This window comes from Gorilla gorilla, chromosome 19, assembly GCF_029281585.2.
Source record: "Gorilla gorilla gorilla isolate KB3781 chromosome 19, NHGRI_mGorGor1-v2.1_pri, whole genome shotgun sequence".
NCBI classification, from domain to species: Eukaryota; Metazoa; Chordata; class Mammalia; order Primates; family Hominidae; genus Gorilla; species Gorilla gorilla.
Window position 1 is genome coordinate 16,745,799 of NC_073243.2, and position 21,213 is coordinate 16,767,011.

A 21,213-nucleotide genomic window follows, 5' to 3' on the forward strand; every position below is an offset into this window, starting at 1 on the left:
GGAAACCAAGCCAAAAGTCCATTAGTAGGAAACAGGTTGAATAAATGATGGTCCGTCTATATTAAAGAATAATATACAGAACTGCTTAATAATAAGGCAGATCTCTAAGTACTGACAGGAAAGGATGTAAAAGATACATTAAGGGAAAAGGCAAGTTATCACAGTTCTTTTTTTTTTTAAGAAAAAAAAAAGAATAACACTGGTACATGCAGATCTTTTAAATACTGAAGAAATATATTCCAAACTGATGAAGACAGGCTGATAGAATTTTTTTTTTTTTAACGGAGTTTCGCTCTTGTTGCCCAGGCTGGAGTGCAATGCCGCAGTCTCGGCTCACTGCAACCTCCGCCACCCAGGTTCAAGCGATTCTCCTGCCTCAGTCTCCCAAGTAGCTGGGATTACAGGCATGCGCCACCATGCCCGAGTAATATTTTTGTATTTTTAGTAGAGATGGGGTTTCATTTCACCATGTTGGCCAGGCTGGTCTCGAACTCCTGACCTCAGGTGATGGGAAACTTCTCAGCCTGCCAAAGTGCTGGGATTACAGGTGTGAGCCACTGCGCCTGGCAGGCTCATAGAAGTTTAGTCTACAATTCATATTTCTGAAATGTTAAATTTTTACTTTTATTTTTGGGACAAGGTCTCGCTCTGTCACACAGGCTGGAATATGGTGGTGTCATTGTGGCATACTGTGGCCTGGAACTTCTGGGCTCAAGCCTTCCTCCCACCTCAGCCTCCCGAGGAGCTGGGACTACAAGCAACTGCCACCATGCCCTGGCTAATTAAAAAAAAAAAAAAATTTGCAGAGACAAGGTGTCTCGCTATGTTGCCCAGACTGGTCTCAATCCTGGCCTCAAGTGATCCTCCCACCTTAGCCTCCCAAAGTGCTGGGATTACAGGTGTGAGCAACTGCTCCCAACCTGAATTTTTAAAATAAAATCATTTTTGGGCCAGGTATGGTGGCTCACACCTGGAATCCCAGCACTTTGGGAGGTCAAGGTGGGAGGATCTGTTGAGCCCAGGAGTTTGAGACCAGCCTGGTCAACGTAGTAAGACCCCATCTCTAAAAAATGAAAATAAAAAATGTAATGAAAAAAATTTTGTTTTATAATTATAAAACATAAAAAAAGACAAAGAATTCTTACTGGTCTATTAGCTCCAACTGCAGGGTTCCTTTTAAAGTCTTTCTTTTTTTCCTTTTTTTTTTTTTTGAGGGAGAGTCTTGATCTTGTCACCCAGGCTGGAGTTCAGTGGCGCGATCTCGGCTCACTGCAAACTCCGCCTCCCGGCCTCAAGCGATTCTCCTGCCTCAGCCTCCCAAGTAGCTGGGATTCCAGGGACCCACCACCGTGCCCAGCTAATTTTTGTATATTTTAGTAGAGATGGGGTTTCACTAGGGCCAGGCTGGTCTCGAACTCCTGACCTCATGATCCACCACCCCCCTCGGCCTCCCGGAGTGCTGGGATTACAGGTGTGAGCCACCGCACCCGGCCTAAAGTCTTTCTTAACAGGGATTCATGGTCGTTTTTCAGACAAAGCACCTCTCTGCATTTCGGGGTGTGAGGTCCTCAAGCTCAAGGACCATCTCGTTCCTTTATCCCCAAAATTCAGGCCTGCCATGACAGAGGCGTCGCGTGACTAAAATAATGGAGGTGAGGCCAGGTTTTTAGTTTTCATGCTGATGAAAGAGCTGCTGGTTTTCGGCCGGGCGCCGTGGCTCACGCCTGTCATCCCAGCACTTTGGGAGGCTGAGGCGGGCAGATCACCTGAGATCAGGGGTTTGAGACCAGCCTGGCCAACGTGGTGAAACCCCGTCTCTACTAAAAATACAAAAATTAGCCAGGCGTGATGGTGCGCGCCTACAGTCCCAACTACTCAGGAGGCTGAGGTAGGAGAATTGCCTGAACCCGGGAGGCGGAGGTTGCAGTGAGCCGAGATTGCGTCACTGTACTCCAGCCTGGGCGACCGAGCAGACTCAAAAAAAAAAAAGAAAACAAGAAGAGGTCCAGAAGCCCCCAGAGCTCCCTCAAAGCTAAACAAGAACCCTTCAATGGCACGACAAGGGAAATCAGAAACCAGAGTATACCACAAATAGTAATGGTAGGTACTGTGTCTTAGAAACTTTTTCACCGGTAAACTGATGCAGGCGAGGTTTCCTGATGGACAGAAGCCTCTCTGAAGAAGCTATTATTCTCACTTCTTTCCCAATGGCCAGCTCGGAATGGCACGATTGCCCAACTGGGCGAGCCCACAGAGAGTTCCCTTCTTCCCTCTGGGAGAGACTTTTTGGTTCCTCTTTTGACTTTCTTTTTTTGTTGTTGTTTTTGAGTCTGGCTCTGTAGCCCAGGCTGGAGTGCAGTGGCTCGATCTTGGCTCACGGCAACCTCCGCCTCCCAGGTTCCAGCAATTCTCCCGCCTCAGCCTCCGAGTAGCTGGGATTACAGGCATGCACCACCCGCCCGGCTAATTTTTGTATTTTTTAGTAGAGACGGGGTTTCACCATGTTGGCCAGGCTGGTCTCAAACTCCTGACCTCAAGTGATCCGCCTGCCTCAGTCTCCCAAAGTGCTGGGATTTCAGGTGTGAGCCACCATGCCCAGCCCCTTTTTTGACTTTCTTTTTTTCAACCCCACCTTCCTTCTGCCTCCCTGACATCAAGAAGGAGCATATTTTGTGATGTCCTGAGGCTCCCAACAAGGGGGTGCTCAGTACCCCGAGAAAACATCTCCCCCAGGCGACTGTCTGTGCCCGGGCATGGAGGAAACAAGAGGAGCAGAAGACCAGATGTTCCCTGCATTTTCCATCTGGCTCCGGACAAAGGCAAAGGTTGGGGCAGTTCCACGGGAGGCGGGTGGTCAGGCTGCTCCATGAGCCAAAGCTCCCGGAGACCCTGATGACAGCTGCTGAGGAAAACAGGAAAAGAAAGTGGGCGGCAGCATTTTGTCTTCCTGCCTCTGCCTTCCTTGGGCACAAGGCTAGTGAGCTGCTTCCTCAGCATCAAAGCCCAGATCAGAAGGCAGGGAATGTCAGCCAGGCGAGGTGGCTCACGCCTGTCACCCCAGCACTTTGGGAGGCCGAGGCGGGTGGATCACCTGAGGTCAGGAGTTTGAGACCAGCCTGACCAACATGGCGAAACCCCACGTGTACTAAAAATACAAAAATTAGCCGGGTGTGGTGGCGCAAGCCCATAGTCCCAGCTACTCGGGAGGCTGAGGCAGGAGAATTGCTTGAACCTGGGACGCGGAGGTTGCAGTGAGCCGAAATCCCCTCATTGCACTCTAGCCTGGGCGACAGAGCAAGACTCCGTCTCAAAAAAAAAAAAGGCAAGGGATTGTGAAGCCACGCCCTGCTGCCTGTGGACCTCAGCTGAGGAGGCCCTGCCAGGCCACCTCGCCCATAGCCCCTCTACTGTTTGGGACACCCAGGCACATGCAGGCACATGGAAGGCAAGGAAACAGAAACCAATCAAAGCGGCCTCAAATTTAGAAACAGATTACTGAACTACAGAGCTTTAAAAAATCTGTACTCACTGTTAATGAGGTGAAGGTCATACACATCCCACCAAAGCCATTCAGAGCCAGGGCGATGAAGATGAGCACGGAGAGAGCTGCAGGGACATGGAAAGCTCGTGAGTGGAGACCCCAGCTGAGCTCCAGGGAAGCCGGGACCAGCCCAGAGTCCTGAGCGGTGCAGGCACCCAGTAAATCCAGTAAATGCAGGCCGGGATTAGTACCTGACATCTGGGGAGTGGAACTGCCCCTTTCTCACCCCCTCCTCTAGGCCTATTTCTTTTTCTTTTTTAATTGAGACGTAGTTTTGCTCTTGTCACCCAGGCTGGAGTGCAATGGCACGATCCCGGCTCACTGCAACCTCTGACTCCCGGGTTCAAGTGATTCTCCTGCCTCAGCCTCCCAAGTAGCCGGGATTACAGGCATGCGCCACCACACCCGGCTAATTTTTGTATGTCTTGCCATGTTGGCCAGGCTGGTCTCGAACTCCTGGCCTCGGGTGATCTGCCCATCTCAGCCTCCCAAAGCGCTAAGATTACAGGCATGAGCCACCATGTCCAGCCTCCTCTTGCCTATTTCACAAAGTGTGGGCTCTTGAAAAAGGTGCCCACCCATCTTCTTTTCTCCAATTAATATTAGCAGTGTCCAGGCGCAGTGACTCACGCCTAGAATCCCAACACTTTGGGAGGCTGAAGCAGGAGAATTGCTTGAGCCCAGGGGTTCAAGACCAGCCCGGGCAACAAATTGAGACCCCATCTCTAAAAAAAAGTTAAAAATTAGCCAGGTGAAGCCAGGTGCGGTGGCTCATGCCTGTAATGCCAGCACTTTGGGAGGCCGAGGCGAGCGGATCACGAGGTCAGGAGATCGAAACCATCCTGGCTAACATGGTGAAACCCCGTCTCTAATAAAAATACAAAAAATTAGCCAGGCGTGGTGGCGGGCACCTGTGGTCCCAACTACACAGGAGGCTGAGGCAGGAGAATGGCGTGAACCCGGGAGGTGGAGCTTGCAGTGAGCCAAGATCGCAGCACTGCACTCCAGCCTGGGCGACAGAGGGAGACTCTGTCTCAACAACAACAAAAAAATTAGCTAGCTGTGTGTGTGCGTGCCTGTAGTCCCAGCTACTCTGGAGGCTGAAGTGGGACGATCGCTTGAGCCCGGGAGGTCCAGGGTGCAGTAAGCTGTGACTGCACCACTGCACTCCAGCCACGGTGACAGAGAGAGACCCTGTCTCTAAAACAAAACAAAACAAAACAACAACAACAAAAAAACAAACAGCAGGGAGCAGGAAGCCTAAGGAAGCTACTTCACTGAAACCAAAAATACAGGTTCCTGAAAATCAGTAGATGAGCCTGGCTAAGATGCTGGTGAAACTCAAGTCCTCTTTTGGTGTTTGCTCTACAAGTCCTTGAACAGGGTTGTGGACCAGGTGCCTTCTAAGCCATCCTTCATGCTTTGGCCTGTGCTGCCTGGAGGGGACTCAGCTTGTGACTTCTGCACACACCGAGGACCGTGCCCCTGCAGCCGGCCTGGTTCTTAGAACTTGCCTCTCAGGTTGGCATCAGTGAGGGACTGGCTTGGTTTGGTGATGAGATGGAAGTTGCTCATACCCTGGAAGCTCCTGTCTGGGGTGGCTGCTCTCTGATCTCGCCGTCTATTTGAGATAAGTAACTGAGTAGAGGCCTAACAGGTGTCCCCTCTAACTTGAGCAGCGAGCAGCGGGCCCAGGACAGTGTCCAAGAGCAGGTGGGCCTGGGAGCAGCTCAGGGCACTCTCTCCCCAGTCCCTGACAGAAGATGGAGGGAGAGGACACTCACCGTTTGGTTTACTCGCTCCATATGCAATCAGCAAGCAGGAAACCGCGAAGCAGGCGCTAAAACCAAGCAGAAACGCAATGTTATTTACCATTATGACTTTATTCAGTGTTATTGTTTTGTTTTTGTTTTCGTTTTTTGGTTTTTCTTGAGACGGAGCCTTGCTCTGTCGCCCAGGCTGGAGTGCAGTGGCGCGATCTCGGCTCACTGCAACCTCCGCCTCCCAGGTTCAAGCATTTCTCCTGCCTCAGCCTCCCAAGTAGCTGGGATATTACAGGCGCCCACCACCACGCGTGGCTAATTTTTGTATTTTTAGTGGAGACAGGGTTTCACCATGTTGGCCAGGCTGGTCTCGAACTCCTGGCCTCAGGTGACCCACCCAACTCTACCTCCCAAAAAGCTGGGATTACAAGTGTAAGCCACCGTGCCCAGCCCATTTTCATTTATATTTTTGTATATGTATTATAAAGCACATTAAGAATGGCATAGGGGGCCGGGAGCCACTGCACTCCAGCTCCAGTTGCTTGGGCAACAAGAGCAAAACTCCATCTCAAAAGGAAAAAAAAAAAAAAAAAAGAATGGCATAGGGGCCAGGCACAATGGCTCACGCCTGTAATCCCAGCACTTTGGGAGGCTGAGGCGGGCAGATCACAAGGTCAGGAGATCGAGACCATCCTGGCTAACACGGTGAAACCTCGTCTCTACTAAAAATACAAAAACTTAGCCGGGCATGGTGGCAGGCACCTGTAGTCCCAGCTACTCGGGAGGCTGAGGCAGGAGAATAGCATGAACCCAGGAGGCGGAGCTTGCAGTGAGCTGAGATCGCGCCGCTGCACTCTAGCCTGGGCGACCGAGGGAGACTCCATCTCAATAAATAAATAAATAAATAAATAAATATGAAAAAATATATATATAAAAATTAGCTGGGTGTGGTGGCAGGCGCCTGTAATCCCAGCTACTCGGGAGGGTGAGACAGGAGAACCGCTTGAACTGGGGAGGCAGAGGTTGCAGTGAGCCGAGATCACGCCACTGCACTCCAGCCTGGGCGACACAGCAAGACTCCGTCTCAGAAAAAAAAAAAAAAAGAGCACAGATATACGTCATTTATAATTCCATGTGCTTATTATATTGGGGGTACGTGTTGAAAATCTTTTTTCTGGTGGAGCTATCAGGTCAAACGGGCTGTGGAAACCAGTGTTGTTGTTTTTTCTCATCAGATAGATACTGTGCCAGCTTCGTAACAAGGTTTGAGGGAAGCATGTCTCACACATGCGAGGGAAACCCCAATTATCATGCTTACGAACTACAAAGGGATGGGAAACACATGTGCTTAGTGACAAGCAACTCCAGTCCCTGGGCGGCCTGGAGCCTGGAGCTTTTCTTATTCGGTACTGGAGCACGGTGAGGACCACAGTACCTGCTGATTCAGTGGCGGACGGGGTAGGAACTCCATTCTGGAGGGCCTTCAAGGAGCTCCACAGTACACCTGATATCAGGTACGACCAGGATACCCTTCTGTGGGGAACTCAGCCCAGGGGGTCCACCTGCCCACTCCCTGCCCCCTAAGGGACCCACACTGACCTGCCCAGCAGCCTGAGCTTCCTCGGGCCATACTTGTCCATGACGATACCCAGGGGCAGGGTGATGGCACTGAGCAGAAAGGAGCCCACAGTGAAGGCCAAATTTAGCATCTCGTCCTGGGCCTGGCAGCTGAGCCAGCCGTTCATCCAGCTCACCTCCTCGTGCCCCGGCTCTGCTGTGCCGCCCACTGTGCCATTGGTGACATTCTCTGTGTGAAGAGGGAAGGAAACCCTGACTTCAGGGTCATGACAGGGATTCCCAAAGATCAGAAGGGCAGGTGCCCATTCAGAGTCCCCCCACTGGGAATGCCAGGGCTGGCTGGGGGCCTCTCAAGGGCTCAGGCTACCCCCGCAGCAGGCTTGGATGGCCATTTGGCCCAAGTCCCCTGGAGTGAAAATGTAGAGGTTCTTAACTTTTGTGGGGGCCATGGACCCTTTGAAAAATCCAATAAAGACCTCCCCAGAAAATGCACACCAAGGTTTATCCACAGTTTCAGGAGCTTTGTGTGTCCCTTGAAGAGCAACGAAGCCCAGGCTGAGAGTCCCATTCAAGAGCATCCGCCACCCTAGAACGGCAGACCTCAGAGCCCAGCCTTGGCTGTGGGGCCCCAGACTGGTGAGAACCTTCTCACGGCAGCTATGTTCATGGGGACAGACTGCAGCCAGTATGGAGGCAGAACCCAGACCACTTGGGAAGCACAAGCACTGGTCTCACCCTAATAGCCTGGTTCTCCTCTGTCCATGTGGGGAGACTGCGGCGCCTCCTTCAATGGGAAGTCCAGCTGCCTTCTCAAACATAGAACAGATGCCACCTTCTGCCCCTGATATTTCTTTTTCTTTTTTTTTTTTTTGAGGCGGAGTCTCACTCTGTTGCCCAGGCTGGAGTGCAGTAGCACGATCTTGGCTCACTGCAACCTCCGCCTCCCGGGTTCAAGCAATTCTCCTGCCTCAGCCTCCCGAGTAGCTGGGATTACAGGCACCCGCCACTGCGCCCGGCTAATTTTTGTATTTTTAGTAAAGACGGGGTTTCATCATGTTGCCCAGGCTGGTCTCGAACTCCTGACCTCAGGTGATCCTCTCACCTCTGCCTCCCAAAGTGCTGGGATCACAGGCGTGAGCCGCCGCACCCAGCCGATATGCACCTTTCTTATTTTCCTTGCCGGGGTCATAGTGGTGCCGTCCCGTGGCCATGCCCAGACCTCGCTGGGTGCTGAGTCTGGTGTGTTTGCCACACCCAGCCCTTAATGGCCCCCTTCAAAGTCCACCCAGCGCCAAAACAACACAAAAAGGAAGAGAAAAGTGCTGTGGCAGCTGAAGATGGGAGGGTGGAGGACGGGCTGGGAACGTGGCTGAGGAGCTCTCCTGGCCGGGACTGCTAGTTAAGAGATGCTGACTAATCCTGCAGAAAACAGGAGCCGACTTTGATTAGACATGAGGTCACGCTGGGAGAGTCAAGGAAACGCTCTTCTTCCGGTAACTGCCTGCCTTCCAATTGCAGCCCTCTGGCGCCAGGGCTGTAGCGCCAAGGTTTGCAAAGGCTTGCTCAGGCCTCTCGGGGTTCCTCCAAGGTCGCTGGAAAGGATGCGCACAGGTGGACTCGTGCTTCATGCCAACGTGTGGCCAAGGAGCCCCGCCGGGGCCGTGTGGATGAAGAGCGTGGAACTGGAATCTGGTTTCTAGCTTCCAGTGTTTGTTTCTCCACTTTCTACCTGCATGACCTTACTCTAGCTCGGTTTCCTTGTCCATCACATGGACATCGTATAATGATAAGATCCACCTCCTAGAGTGTGGGGGAAGATCAATGAGAAAAATTCAGAAAACCTTCTGGAGCTCACCCAGGCATAGAAAGCACTCAATAACGAATAGCTACAAGTTGCTGCTGTTCTTGTGGTTATCATGATCATTGCTGCTATTGGAGGCTCCGGCGGGGAATCACGGCACCATCAGCTGGCACAGAGCCGGATGCAGTGGCTGCGGGGAGCACAGTCCCGTCAGCGTGTGTGGAAGCGCAAAGACACGTCTAATCCCCCGCTGGGCTGTGAGCCCTGAAGGGCAGGGCCTGCATTGTGCTCACTTCTGTGTCCCCAGCATCTCACCCAGGTCTTGGCCTACAATAGCTGTTTACTGAATGAATAAAAACAACAGGGCCAGGTGTGGCGGCTCATGCCTGTAATCCCAGCACTTTGGGAGGCAGAGGCGGGTGGATCGCCCGAGGTCAGGAGTTCAAGACCAGCCTGGCCAACACGGTGAAGCCCCGTCTCTACTAAAAATTCAAAAATTAGCCAGGCATGGTGGCGCATGCCTGTAATCCCAGCTACTCAGGAGGCTGAGGCAAGAGAATCATTGAACCCGGTAAACGGAGGCTGCAGTGAGCCAAGATCACACACCACTGCACTCCAGGCTGGGCAAATAGTTAGACTCTGTCTCAAAAAAAACAAAAAACAAACAAACAAACAAACAAACAGAATCAGGCCAGGTACAGTGGCTCAGTCTGTAATCCCAGCCCTTCAGGAGGCCGAGGTGGGTGGATCACCTACGGCCAGGAGTTCAAGACCAGCCTGGCCAATATGGTGAAAGCCCGTCTCTACTAAAAATACAAAAATTAGCCGGGCATGGTGGGTGTCTATAATCACAGCTACTCGGGAGGCTGAGACAGGAGAATTGCTTGAACCCGGGAGGCGGAGGTTGCGGTAAGCTGAGATCACACCACTGCACTCCAGCCTGGGCAACAGAGTGAGACCCCGTCTCAAAAAACAAAACAGAACAAAACAAAACAAAAACAATGGCACCAGATCACAATGGCCAAAAGGATCGAGAGAGGAATCAACAGAACCATGTTGAATCGAGGGGGGATTTAAGGAGATCAGAGCCATGAGGTTAACCACGTGGAGCCACAGAAATACAACCTCACCAACCAGATGTCCACCTCTGCCACTTTCTCTCGGTTTTCCAAAAAGAAGCTCTACCACACGGTCAGCCAAACACATGGCAGACGGGGTCCTCGAGCCCGTCAGGGTGGAGCTCAGAGCTGTCATGTACACCGCCTCAGCCGACAGGCCTGGGCCACTCGCCCACCCACAGTGGGGCAGCTTCTGGAAAGGAGGAGCTGCTTTGTGAGTTGGTGTTGGTTTCAAATGTCAGCTCTGCCAGCAGCAAAGGAATTGGCTCTGAAGTCAGGGAAAGAGGGTCTCTACAAAGCAACAGCCATTTCCAGGTTGACATGCAGATAGGAGCAAACCAGCACAGAGGTGACAGAGAGGATGGATGGAGAGGGCACGCCAGGGCCCAGGATGGGTGACTTGTGGGGCCAGTGACTGCACAGGGGCCGTGGAATGACTGAGGGCTTGGGGGGCCGCAGGTTCTACTGCTGCAAGCAGGAGCCACGGGGACAAGGAATGGAGCGGGTGAGGCAGCACTGCCTGAGTAAAGGCACCAGGGACCTCCAGTTACCCCAGGGAGGAACCGCAGCTGGGTCTCTAAACCCATGGGTTTTCTCATCTAGAGCCAGAAGATAAAAATCCCAAGGCTAGGCCAGGCACGGTGGCTCACGCCTGTAATCCCAGCACTTTGGGAGGCCGAGGCAGGCGGACCACTTGAGGTCAGGAGTTTGAGACCAGCCTGGCCAACATGGTGAAACCCCATCTCTACTAAAAATACAAAAAAATTTAGCCAGGCGTGGTGGCAGGTACCTGTAACCCCAACTACTTTGGAGGCTGAGGCAGGAGAATCGCTTGAACCCAGGAGGCAGAGAGGTTGCAGTGAGCCGAGATCACCCCACTGCACTCCAGCCCGGGCCACAGAGTGAGACTCTGTCTCCAAACAAACAAACAAACAAACAAAAGTCTTAAATTGATTAGAGATCTGGTCACCCCTTTAACCACATAGGGGAGAGGCAAGGTCAGGGTAGAGGCAAGGGTATCTGTCCTTCCCATCTTTTACCCTGGAGCGACTACACACAGAGGCAGGGACCTTGCACTTAGGCCAACAGCCTTCTCGTCTTAAACAAATCCCTGCCGATGGGGCCACCAGGCCCTCTGCCCCGCCGCCTGCCTCCAGGCCGTCCTGTCCAGCAACAGAGGCGCCTGGGGCGGGGGAGGTGAGCGGCTTCTCCTTCTGCTTGTGGAGCAATTTGAGAGTCTCCCTCCTGCTGGAGGGAAGGAAGCCCTTGGTGAGCCCAGAAGCTCTGTTGACAGTAAACAGCCCACATGCACCCAGCAGATGCCCAAACAGACACACCCAGGCTGTTCCTCTCCCTCTGCTCCCACCTGGGCCACCGTGGGCCAGGAGAGAGACAAACAAATTAAGCACCCAGGAAGTGCCAAGGCGTGGGGTGGCCCTCTGCTCCCAGCCTAGAGCTTGACCCCGGGCCAGCCTGCTCTGCTCACCCCCAGCCAGGCTGCTCTACTCCTCACCTGCACCTGTTTATTAAACAGATGCCTCCTCTGGGGTGGCCAGAAGTGGCCCAGCCCAGCCTGGCCAGAGAAGGTGAACTGAGAAGACAGGCAAGAGTTGGTGTGGCCAGTGAGTGCCAAGAACAGGAACAGGGCTGCTTAGGAGGAGACCCAGGGCCAGGGAGGACGAACACCGTTCAGCCCCACTCGCAGAAGACGCACAAGATCTTTACAGAGGAATCAGGGAGAAAAGAGGGTGCTGTGGCCCCCCCAGGCTCCCCAGAGGCAAAGAGGAGCCTCCCCACACTCCGGGGAGACAAAGGGAGGGGGGCCTCCAAGATGATGCTTGAGGGGGCCAAGAAGTACCTGGCTTGATGTCCTCTCTAAATTCCTGAGCTGCCCCTTCCCTGACTAGTCGCTTTCTGAGCCCCCCACTCCAGGGTGCGGGCCCCTGGACAGCCCACCGATGGCCCCTGCCCGGGATCTCCCGTCTCTCAAATCCTTAGTCTATCCGGCAACAGGAAGCAGCATCTCAGTCCTCAGTCCGGCAGGGGAGATGTAGGTGAGAGGTCGGCTCAGACACAGAGCAAACAACAGGCAGGAGGGCACGGACAGGCAGAGGCCGTCCTGGGCTGACCAGGGCCTGGCCCCCGAGCAGTGGTCCCAGCAGCGGCTGCCGTGTGTGCCAGCTGCCATGCTCAACGGGTGTGCCCACGCCCACCCCATATTCCCCACGAGGATACTGTCAGAGTGTCCCCGAGGGATGCTCAGAGCAGGTAAGTCACTTGCCGAAGGTCTCATGGGGGTCCCTGGGGAAGCTGGGCTTGACTCCAGGCTGTCAGACCCCGAAGCTCCCGCTCTTACCACTCAGGCTGTGCCGATGCTGGCCTACCTGGGCTAGAGGCTCATATCCCAGAGAGAAAATGCTGAGAACAGAGCCGGGAAAAGGCTGCCCATGTGCCGGCAACACCAGGAGGCCCTGAATATCGCTTGGTGGAAATGGAACTAAGACTCTCCCACGAGGTCCCTGAGAGCCAGCCTAAGCTGGACAGGACCTTCATGGACACCAGAAGCCAGGGGTGGCCAGTGGATGTCTGTGAGGGAAATGAGGTCACGAACCAAGAAGGAGGGAGGCTGGGGCGGTGGGAAGAGCCAAGGCCGCCAGCTCTTCTCTGAGACGCATCCTGAGGCTGCCGGCCCCAGCCTTTAAACCTTCTTACCCATTGCTATGGAATTTTTTAAATTCCAAATAAACTGGGGGAAAAGTTTAGAAGTCACACTTATAGCAATAAAAGTGAAAGGCTGGATTTAAGAAAGCTATCCGGCCGGGCGTGGTGGCTCACGCCTATAATCCCAGCACTTTGGGAGGCCGAGGCGGGTGGATCACCTGAGGTCAGGAGTTTGAGACCAGCCTGGCCAACATGGTGAAACCCCGTCTCTACTAAAAATACAAAAATTAGCTGGGTGTGGTGGTGGGCACCTGTAATCCCAGCTATTCGGGAGGCTGAGGCAGGAGAATGACTTTAACCCGGGAGATGGACGTTGCGGTGAGCTGAGATCGCGCCATTGCACTCCAGCCTGGGCAACAGAGTGAGACTCCATCTCAAAAAAAAAAAAAAAATACAAATACAAATACAAATACAAAAAATTAGCCGGGCGTGGTGGCAGGCGCCTGTAATCCCAGCTACTTGGGAGGCTGAGGCAGGAAAATCGTTTTAACCCGAGAGACAGAGGTTGCAGTGAGCCGAGACTGCGCCACTGCACTCCAGCCTGGGCGACAAGAGTGAAACTCCGTTCCCTCCTCCCCATCCCCCAAGAAAAAAGAGGTCCTCGACGCAGCAGAGAAATCTCCTGTCCACATCTGCAGCTTCACTCAGCCCGTGGGGATCAAGCCTGGGCCTGCTTCCCCAAGGTGGGCGGCAGCCCCTCTGCCCTTGCAGCGACCTCTGTGCCAGGGTGAACTCACAGCGACCTCTGTGCCAGGGTGAGAGGCTCTCTCCCACCACCACAGGCGGAGAAACTGCAGAGGTCAAGAGCATACAACTGGGGTCGGCCTTCATGCCCATGGTCAGACTGTGGGTGACTTCCTCAGGCAGAGGCCGTGATGACTTCTGGTTTCTACGCCACCCAAACATACCAGCACGTGGCAAGCCCTCAGCAATTCACACAAGCCTCTAACAGGGGAATTGGATCGTCGCCCTCCTCTATCTCCCTGGCTTCCTCCTGCCTTGGGGATAAAATTCAGTTTCCCCGAATGGCCTCCCAGTCCCTGCAGCCCCGGCCCCTTCCCACTTCTCTCCTCTCCTCCAGGCTGTACCCTCCTCTCCTCCAGGCCGTACCCTCCTCTCCTCCAGGCTGTACCCTCCTCTCCTCCAGGCTGTACCCTCCTCTCCTCCAGGCTGTACCCTCCTCTCCTCCAGGCTGTACCCTCCTCTCCTTCAGGCTGTACCCTCGTCTCCTCCAGGCTGTACCCTCCTCTCCTGAATCACCCCTCCTCAACCTCCAGGCTTCCACCTGAACCACAGAGAGGCCCTCCCACCCAGTAGGAGCCACATCTCCACTGCTGTTCTAGCTCCTGGCGCCCTGCTTTCTTGGGGGCCCGACCACCCCCTGGAATTATACGGGTTACACAGGTATGCGTGTGATGACTTGTTTGCTCTGCACCCAGCACGGCACCTTCGTCAATGTTTACTGAATGTTTAGGTTACAAGAAAGAGGGGATTAACGATCCACATGTAGGCCTGGAGCGGTGGCTCACGCCTATAATCCCAGCAATGTGGGAGCCCGAGGTGGGTGGATCGACTGAGCCCAGGAGTTCAAGACCAGCCTGGGCAACATGGTGAAACCCCTATCTCTACAAAACATTTAAAAATTAACTGGGTATGGTGGCTTACACCTGTAGTCCCAGCACTTTGGGAGGCTGAGGCCGGTGGATCACTTGAGCCCAGGAGTTTTGAGACCAGCCTGAGCAACATGATGAAACCCTTATCTCTACAAAAAAATCTGACCGGGCGTGGTGGCTCACACCTGTAATCCCAGTGCTTTGGGAGGCCAAGGCGGGTGGATCACCTGAGGTCAGGAGTTGGAGACCAGCCTGGCCAACATGGTAAAACCACACCTCTACTAAAAAATACAAAAATTAGCCGGGCGTGGTGGTGGGCACCTGTAATCCCAAAAATAAAAACAAAAAACTAACTGGGTATGATGGCTCATGCTTGTAGGCCCAGCACTTTGGAAGGCTGAGACAGGAGGATCGCTTGAGCCCAGGAGTTTGAGACCAGCCTAGGCAACATGGCGAGACCCTGTCTCTACAAAAAATACAAAAATTAGCTGAGTATGGTGGCGCACACTCGTAGTCCCAGCTACTGCTACTCAGGAGGCTGAGGCGGGAGGATTGCGTGAGCCCAGGAGTCAAGGCCGCAGTGAGCTGTGATTGCAACACTACATTCCAGACTGGGCAACAGAGCGAGACCCTGTCTCAAATAAAAAAAAAACATCCACAGGTAGCCGCAGCCCCCCAGGCTGACCCTGACCCTGTTGAAGTGGGGGCCACTGGACAACAGAGAAAATGAAGAAAGAGCTCAGGCGTGGGCCGTCACATTGCCATCCCAGAGGCCAAGAGGACACAGCTCCGGGAATCCCCGTGCTTCTCGGGCTGAGAACCCAATTGGTCCCCTGCCCTCACCAGGGGGACGAGGGAGGCATCCAGCAGCCAACACCTGGAGGACGTTGTGCAAAACCTGTTGCCAACTTCCCGCACCCAGGTCCCCAAACCCAGCCTGCCACGTCTCCCAGCAGGCAAGGAAGAACAAACTGAGGGGCAGCCGAGAAATGAGCTGCTTCCTTCCTTCTGCCACCTCACCAGGCTGGAACCTAACACCGTGTCTGTGGTGAGATTCTGGCTGGAGTCGTAAGAAAGGGTTCTAAGAACCTTTCAACAGGTTCAGGCAAATTTTCTTTAGAGAACAAACTAAAGCATCGTCCTAGAGCGACACGAAGCTGACAAATTTGCATCTCAATCAGCCGGGCACTGCTCAGCCTTTCACAAGTCTAATTCAATAAATTCAAAAAATGGCCTAACTGCTTCTCTGCAATTCAGCCATGCACCAAGTTTGAAAATGTTAGACTGAAGCAGAAACCTTCAGCCTAACTTCGCCAGGCACTCCCAGACAAGCCAAATGCGGGGATTTCTGGCCTGAAAGAAAACTGGTTATGCAGACTCCAAGAATCAAGGAGCAGTGTGTCCAGAGAGATAAGCTGTGTGGAATCAGCAGCCTTCCCGCCCAGAACGTGGGCTCAGCATGTTTGCCAGATAATCAGAAAAACCAAAATCGCAGGCAGGAGCAAAAGTTCGGGATAAGAAGTTGATGTTCAACCCGCAATCCTGACCCTTCACCTTCACTTTGGTTTAGTGGAGTTACCTGTCAAGTCTGCCCAGGGCTTAAAACAGCAACTCAGCACCGCGTTGGCACCATCTCTAGGACTCCTCCCACTTAGACAGAGGAAGAAGCTGAGGTTGAGGCAGGAATGAAAGGACCAGACCCAATTCTGCCAAAACCATACAATCAACTAAATCCGTGGACATTCTATTAAAAAAAAACAAAAAACAAACAAACAAAAAACACCTAGAATCTGAACTTCCAACACCATGGTGGGTAAAAAAAACAAAAACAAAAACAAAACCTGCCCACAGCAGTTCTCTGGTCTAGGTGAGACACTAAAAGCTTTCTCTGGGGATGATGACTTTTTTTTCTGCTTTTTTTTTTCTTTTTTAAACCCTGTGTCCAGCCTGAAAGAGCCCACCAGGGAGGCAAGCAGGAAGGGTCACGATCTCTAAGGGAGGAGAGAGAGGAAAGGAGAGGAAGAAGTAAACACTCCAACCTGTGCCTTTCGGGGACAGGCATTAATCTCCTAACAACTCTTGGCCAAAGCAGAAAGCTTGTTCAGGGAACAAGGTCTGACTCTTCCCAACTCCCAAGATTTCTTGCTGATGTGGGGAAAGGCCTGCCAAGAACCCTTAGGCTATTAGGAAATATTTTTGAGTGGCTAAAGGCTAAAGGTTAGTTATAAATGATATACTTTCTGTCCTCTCCCCACGGCCTCTGCATTCTCCTGCTTTCTCCTGCCCTGAACCTCTCCAGCTAAGCCTCCCTCCCTAGAGACTGGGACACACAGGAATCTCCGGGGCAGATCAGAGAAGGGAAACAGGGAGGCTTCCACAAAGGATTACACCCAGCATGAGCTGGTCCAAAGCTTTCTCTTCCTGCAAAGAGCTCTAGAAAGAAAAGGCCTGCTGCTGGGGATTCAGGAAGTCAAACCTGGGCTACCTCCATCTAAGGGCACTCTAGCACTGGCGACAGAGATTATGTGAGCTCAGCTATTATGCAGCTACCGTTGGGATCAAGGAGAAGGCAGAGGGAAAATTTCCTGTCAAGGTTGCCTAAGAAGGAGGGTAGGAGGCTAGAGGCTGGGGGCTGCTGTGGCCCTCCTGTGGGGCTGAATCTACTGCCCTGTAGTCATCAGGACCCTCCAACAGGGTATGAAGGTGTGAAGGTGAGTGTGTGTTGGGTGGTGCAGATGTCATGTAGAGAAGCATCCTCAGCCTGCCTTCAGCAATTCCAGTGACAAGGCAAAGAGGAGAGAACAAGCCTAGCATCATTTCCATAAACGTTCCCTTCTTCTCTTCCCTTTCATCCCCATGGGGTTGGAAAGCCACGGAGATGTCCTCAGAGCCCGTGGGGGAAATGTCCTTTGGAGAATCATAAGGCAGCAAAAATAGACAAGAAATTGTGTCCAGCAAGCACTTAGGAGACTCCACAATGGCCTGAGGAACGTCTAGATTCTAGATGAGCCCTCCCTGGGGTGGAGGCAAGGCCACTTCCTCTCCTGCTGCACCCCAGCCCCTTAATCTGGAGTTCCTCTTTCTCACAAGCAGACAGCAACATGTTTACTACCAGCCAAGCTATGTTCCAGGGCTGGGAGGAGAGGAGAGCAGTCCAGCAATGTTCGTAGCGGGTGGAAGGAACACCCTGGACAGCAGGTGGGGTTCTGGGTGGATGGCAGGCCCAGGCTCTGTGGCCTTGAGCAAGACAGATCGCTCTGAGCCTCGATGTCTTCGTCCACAAAACAGGGGCAATGACAAGTACCCGGCAGGGCTGGGTGAGGATCAGATGGGCCTTTTGATACCCGAGAGGCACTGGGCAATGCGGTGCTGTGGCTCGCTAGGTCTTCGCCCCCATCCCGCCCCCTCCCAAAGCCCCAGCTCCAGGAGCCCCCCGCAACCCCAGGCGCTTGTCTCACCTGGCTCGGTACACAGGTAGGAGTAAAAGCCCTCCGACTTGAGCATGATGAGCAGCGAGCCCCAGCCCAGGAGGACTGCCGAGAAGAGGAGGTTCTCCAGCACGGCCGTGCAGGCCATCCACCAGCGGCGCCGATGGGCAGTGGCCAGGGTGGGCGCCATGGTGCGGCGCGGCGCGGCTCCGGCTCCGGCTCTGCACCACCTGCGCACAGAACTCGGCGTCAGCGGCCGGCCCTGCCCAGCCCCTGCGGCCGCCCCCAGCAGCCCCGACCGCTGCCGCAGGGCTCGGGATTGCCACCCCTCCCCGGCCGCGGCGGCTGGTGCGCGCAGCGGAGGAAGCGAACCCCAGCCCTGCCCGGACCTGGGACACCCCGAGCCCGCGGCCGGCTCGTACCGCTGCCCTCCGCTACGACAGAGCCGCCCCGGCCAGGCAGGGAGACGTCTCCCGCAGCTCACTCCGAGGTAAACTGAGGCATGGAGGCAAGAAGGGGCTAACGCATGCTCAGGGCCGTGGAACTAGTCCTGGCCTGCAGCAGGACTGACATCGCCTGGGGCCAGCATGGAACGCAGCGTGAGGTGGGCAGGGGCAGATCCGAGGGCTGCCTCTCCCAGGGACCCTGACAGGTGCCCTCCCGCCCGCGCCCGAGACCCTTCCCCAGAGCTGGTTTCTTCAACCACAAGATCAGCGCCCAGACCTACGGAACGGCCCGCCCCGCCGTGCTCATTGGCCGGACAGCGCAGGAACTGCCGCGCCATTGGCCGCCGTCTAGGTCGCTAGGCGCTGCGGCCACGCGAACCCAGCGTGGGAGACGAGGAGCCGGTTCAAACCGGCGGCGCGAGCCAGCCGCGCGACCCCCATCCCGGGCGTTCCCCCGGCAACTCGCCCGTTTCCATGGCCTCGGACCCCCACGCCTCCATTCCCCAGCCCGCATCTGTTCGTCATCTCTTCCCCGGCGGCCCCTCATCGCTCCATCTCTCTCCTCTTATTCCCACGTTTTCTCCCTACGCCCCTTCGGCGGCCGCTTCTGCCCCCGCGCCCTCGCCCCGGCCGCGATCCCCTCCCTGCTCCAGCTCACCCGGCTTCTCCGGCGTGTGTCGGGCCCGCCCGGCGCCTTTTCTGCCCTCTTTTATTCCAGCCCTTTTATTCCGACCCCAAGAAGAAAACACTGCCGCCCGCTGATTGGCTGAGCGGGGCTGGAAACAGGCGTCGACCAATCAGCAGCCAGCCCCCCGCCCGCCCCGCCGCGAGCAGAAGCCGGTTCCGGCCGGACTCGGAGACAAACAAGAGAGATGAGGGGCGGGAGGGGCCTGGGCGCTGCGGGCCGGGCCTCGGCTTTGCAGCCTTAAACCCGAGTCACAGCGCGGCCGGGAATCCCCGGCGACATCGCCCCGCGGCCTCTCCAGCGGCCTGACCCTGCGAGGCTGGGGCTCCGGCTCCGCGTCCCGGCCCCCAGCGGACTCCCCCCAGAAGCCGCCGGGCCACCAGCGCCCCCAGCCGGGCTCTCCCGCGGCCGCCCCGCCGTCCCCAGCTGCCCCTGCGCGCGGTTTACCACGCCCAGATGCGCGGGCTCCGCACGGTGGTTCCACTCTCGAATCCCCACCCCGCCTCCTCCCCACGCGGCGCCGCCGTCCCCGCCGCCTCGGGCTTTTGGTTCCTCGCTCCCCCGCCCCGGTGGTTCCCGTCCCGGCGTATTCGGGGCCTGGGATCCCGGACCCGGTCCAGCCGTGGCGCCCCCCGCTGATGCACCGACCCCTTCCCCTCTCCCCGGTGGCGTCTGCCCGGTCCCTGGAAGTTGGCCCTTGGAAATCTGCAAGGGGATTTGGGGCTGGTCTGTCCCGTCCTAGGATGGGGTCTCCTGAGCTCCCCCCATCAGACTGACCTTTCTCCTTCCGTGTTCACGCACTGCTCGGTCCTCCGGGGACCCTCCACCCTTGATCGTCATCTGGGTGCTCCCTGCCCGTGCTGGCCACCTTCACCCCGTTCCCCGTCCCTTTCAGGGAAGGTCCCCTCTGCAGGGCGATGCTACGGGCCACGTCCGCCAGCTGGTACAAGCTAGGGAGGGTTCGAGGGGGCTCCGGGTCCCCGTCTGATAAGCCCGGGCTCCGAAAGCTCAGCTCACCGTCTTCGTCCCCCGGATTCGAGGCACTAACCCGACCCGGGAAGACCCTCTGACTGCCCCAGAATCGGCTTGGTCACCCTGGCTCGCTCCGGGGGGCTGGCTTAGCACCCCAGGGCTGCCGCGCGGTCTCCACGTCTGGAATCCCAGCGGTTTGGGAGGCTAAGGTCGGAGGGCCACTTGGGGACAGGAGTTTGAGACCAGCCTGGGCAGCATGGCGAGAACCATCTCCACCAAAATAAAAACCAAAAATAAAACACCACCACCACCCCAGGGCTGTGGGAGCCCCAAACGCCTCTTGCTCCACCTGCCCCAGTCCGAGTGTGCCCCCTACTGTCCAGAATCCGCCCGGGCCACCTGGCGAGAGCAACCTCCCCCAGACAAGGCTTGGAGCTGTCAGCCTGCTGGGGGGCGGCTCCAGCTGGTAACCTACCCGGTTCCTCACCCTGTGGAACCCTTCCCACTCCCAAGGTTTCAACTGCCATCTGAAAAATCTCTTTCTTCACCCTTCCCTCCTCTTTGAGCAGCCTGAGGTCGCTGCAGGGCTCAAACATGCCTCAAATATCCCCCAGAACTGTCCTCCACATTTTCTCTCAGATAACCATACTACTGTCTACTGGAGTTAGATACCAAGAACCCTGTCTTTTTTCTTTTTCTTTTTCGTTTGGTTTTTGTTTTTTTTTTTTTTTTTTGAGACAGGATCTCAGGCACCCAGACTGCTGGATTGTGGTGGCATGATCATAGCTCACTGCAGCCTCGACCTCCTGGGCTTAGGTGATCCTCCTGCCTCAGCCTCCCAAGTAGCTGGGACCACAGGTGCATGCTACCACCCTTAGCTAATTTTTGTATTTTTTGTAGAGATAGGGTCTTGCCCTGTTGCGCAGGCTGGTCTCAAAGTCTTGGGCTCAAGTGATCCTCCCACCTCAGCCTCCCAAAGTGCAGGGATTACAGGCATGACTCACAGTGCCCTGCTGAGAACCATCCTTTCATCAGACATTTGTTAGGCAGTCGCTGTGATTCTGCCTCTCCCTCACCCCATCCCCATCAAACTGATACAGCTGTATCTCCTACATATTTACCTAATCGGTCCATCTGTGCCCTTAGGCCCGCAACTACTGTTGTTGAGCCACCTTCAGATTTCAGCTCCTCAAATCCAGCCCCCATCTCATCCCAGGGCACTAAGGGAAATGTAAATGTGACTTCTGCCAAAATCCTTCAGAAACTATTATTTGTAAAACAGGATAAAGTTCCAGATCCTGGCTGGGCACGGTGGCTCACGCCTGTAATACCAGCACTTTGGGAGGCTGAGGCGGGCAGATCACTTGAGGTCAGGAGTTAAAGACCACCCTGGCCAACATGGTGAAACCCTGTCTCTACTAAAAATACAAAAATGGCTGGGCGCGGTGGCTCACGCCTGTAATCCCAGCACTTTGGGAGGCCGAGGTGGGCAGATCACAAGATCAGGAGTACGATACCAGTCTGGCCAAGATGGTGAAACCCTGTCT

General features: G+C 55.0%; 1 protein-coding gene and 1 non-coding gene across 6 annotated transcripts in view; both read right to left on the bottom strand.

Annotated features, from left to right (window-relative positions):
* SLC43A2 (solute carrier family 43 member 2) overlaps positions 1–19,966 on the bottom strand; it is a 55,428-nt gene extending 35,462 nt beyond the window's left edge. The window contains exons 1-5 of one of the 5 annotated variants that reach the window (XM_055367119.2): positions 19,472–19,966; positions 17,594–17,793; positions 6,904–7,111; positions 5,326–5,381; positions 3,530–3,606 (exon numbers count right to left, since the gene is read on the bottom strand). In XM_055367119.2, the coding sequence (XP_055223094.1) occupies positions 3,530–3,606; positions 5,326–5,381; positions 6,904–7,111; positions 17,594–17,753 (501 nt within the window). In that variant the 5' untranslated portion in view covers positions 17,754–17,793; positions 19,472–19,966. Of the gene's footprint in view, positions 1–3,529; positions 3,607–5,325; positions 5,382–6,903; positions 7,112–15,714; positions 15,866–17,593; positions 17,794–17,952; positions 18,306–18,667; positions 19,096–19,471 lie in introns of those variants that run through there. The other 4 variants (XM_004058230.5, XM_055367117.2, XM_055367118.2 and 1 more) reach the window with 4 other exon arrangements.
* LOC115931355 (small nucleolar RNA U13) lies at positions 6,534–6,637 on the bottom strand. The gene has a single exon (XR_004067862.1). It is a non-coding gene; the product is annotated as a small nucleolar RNA U13 (small nucleolar RNA).
* Positions 19,967–21,213: the final 1,247 nt, after the last annotated feature.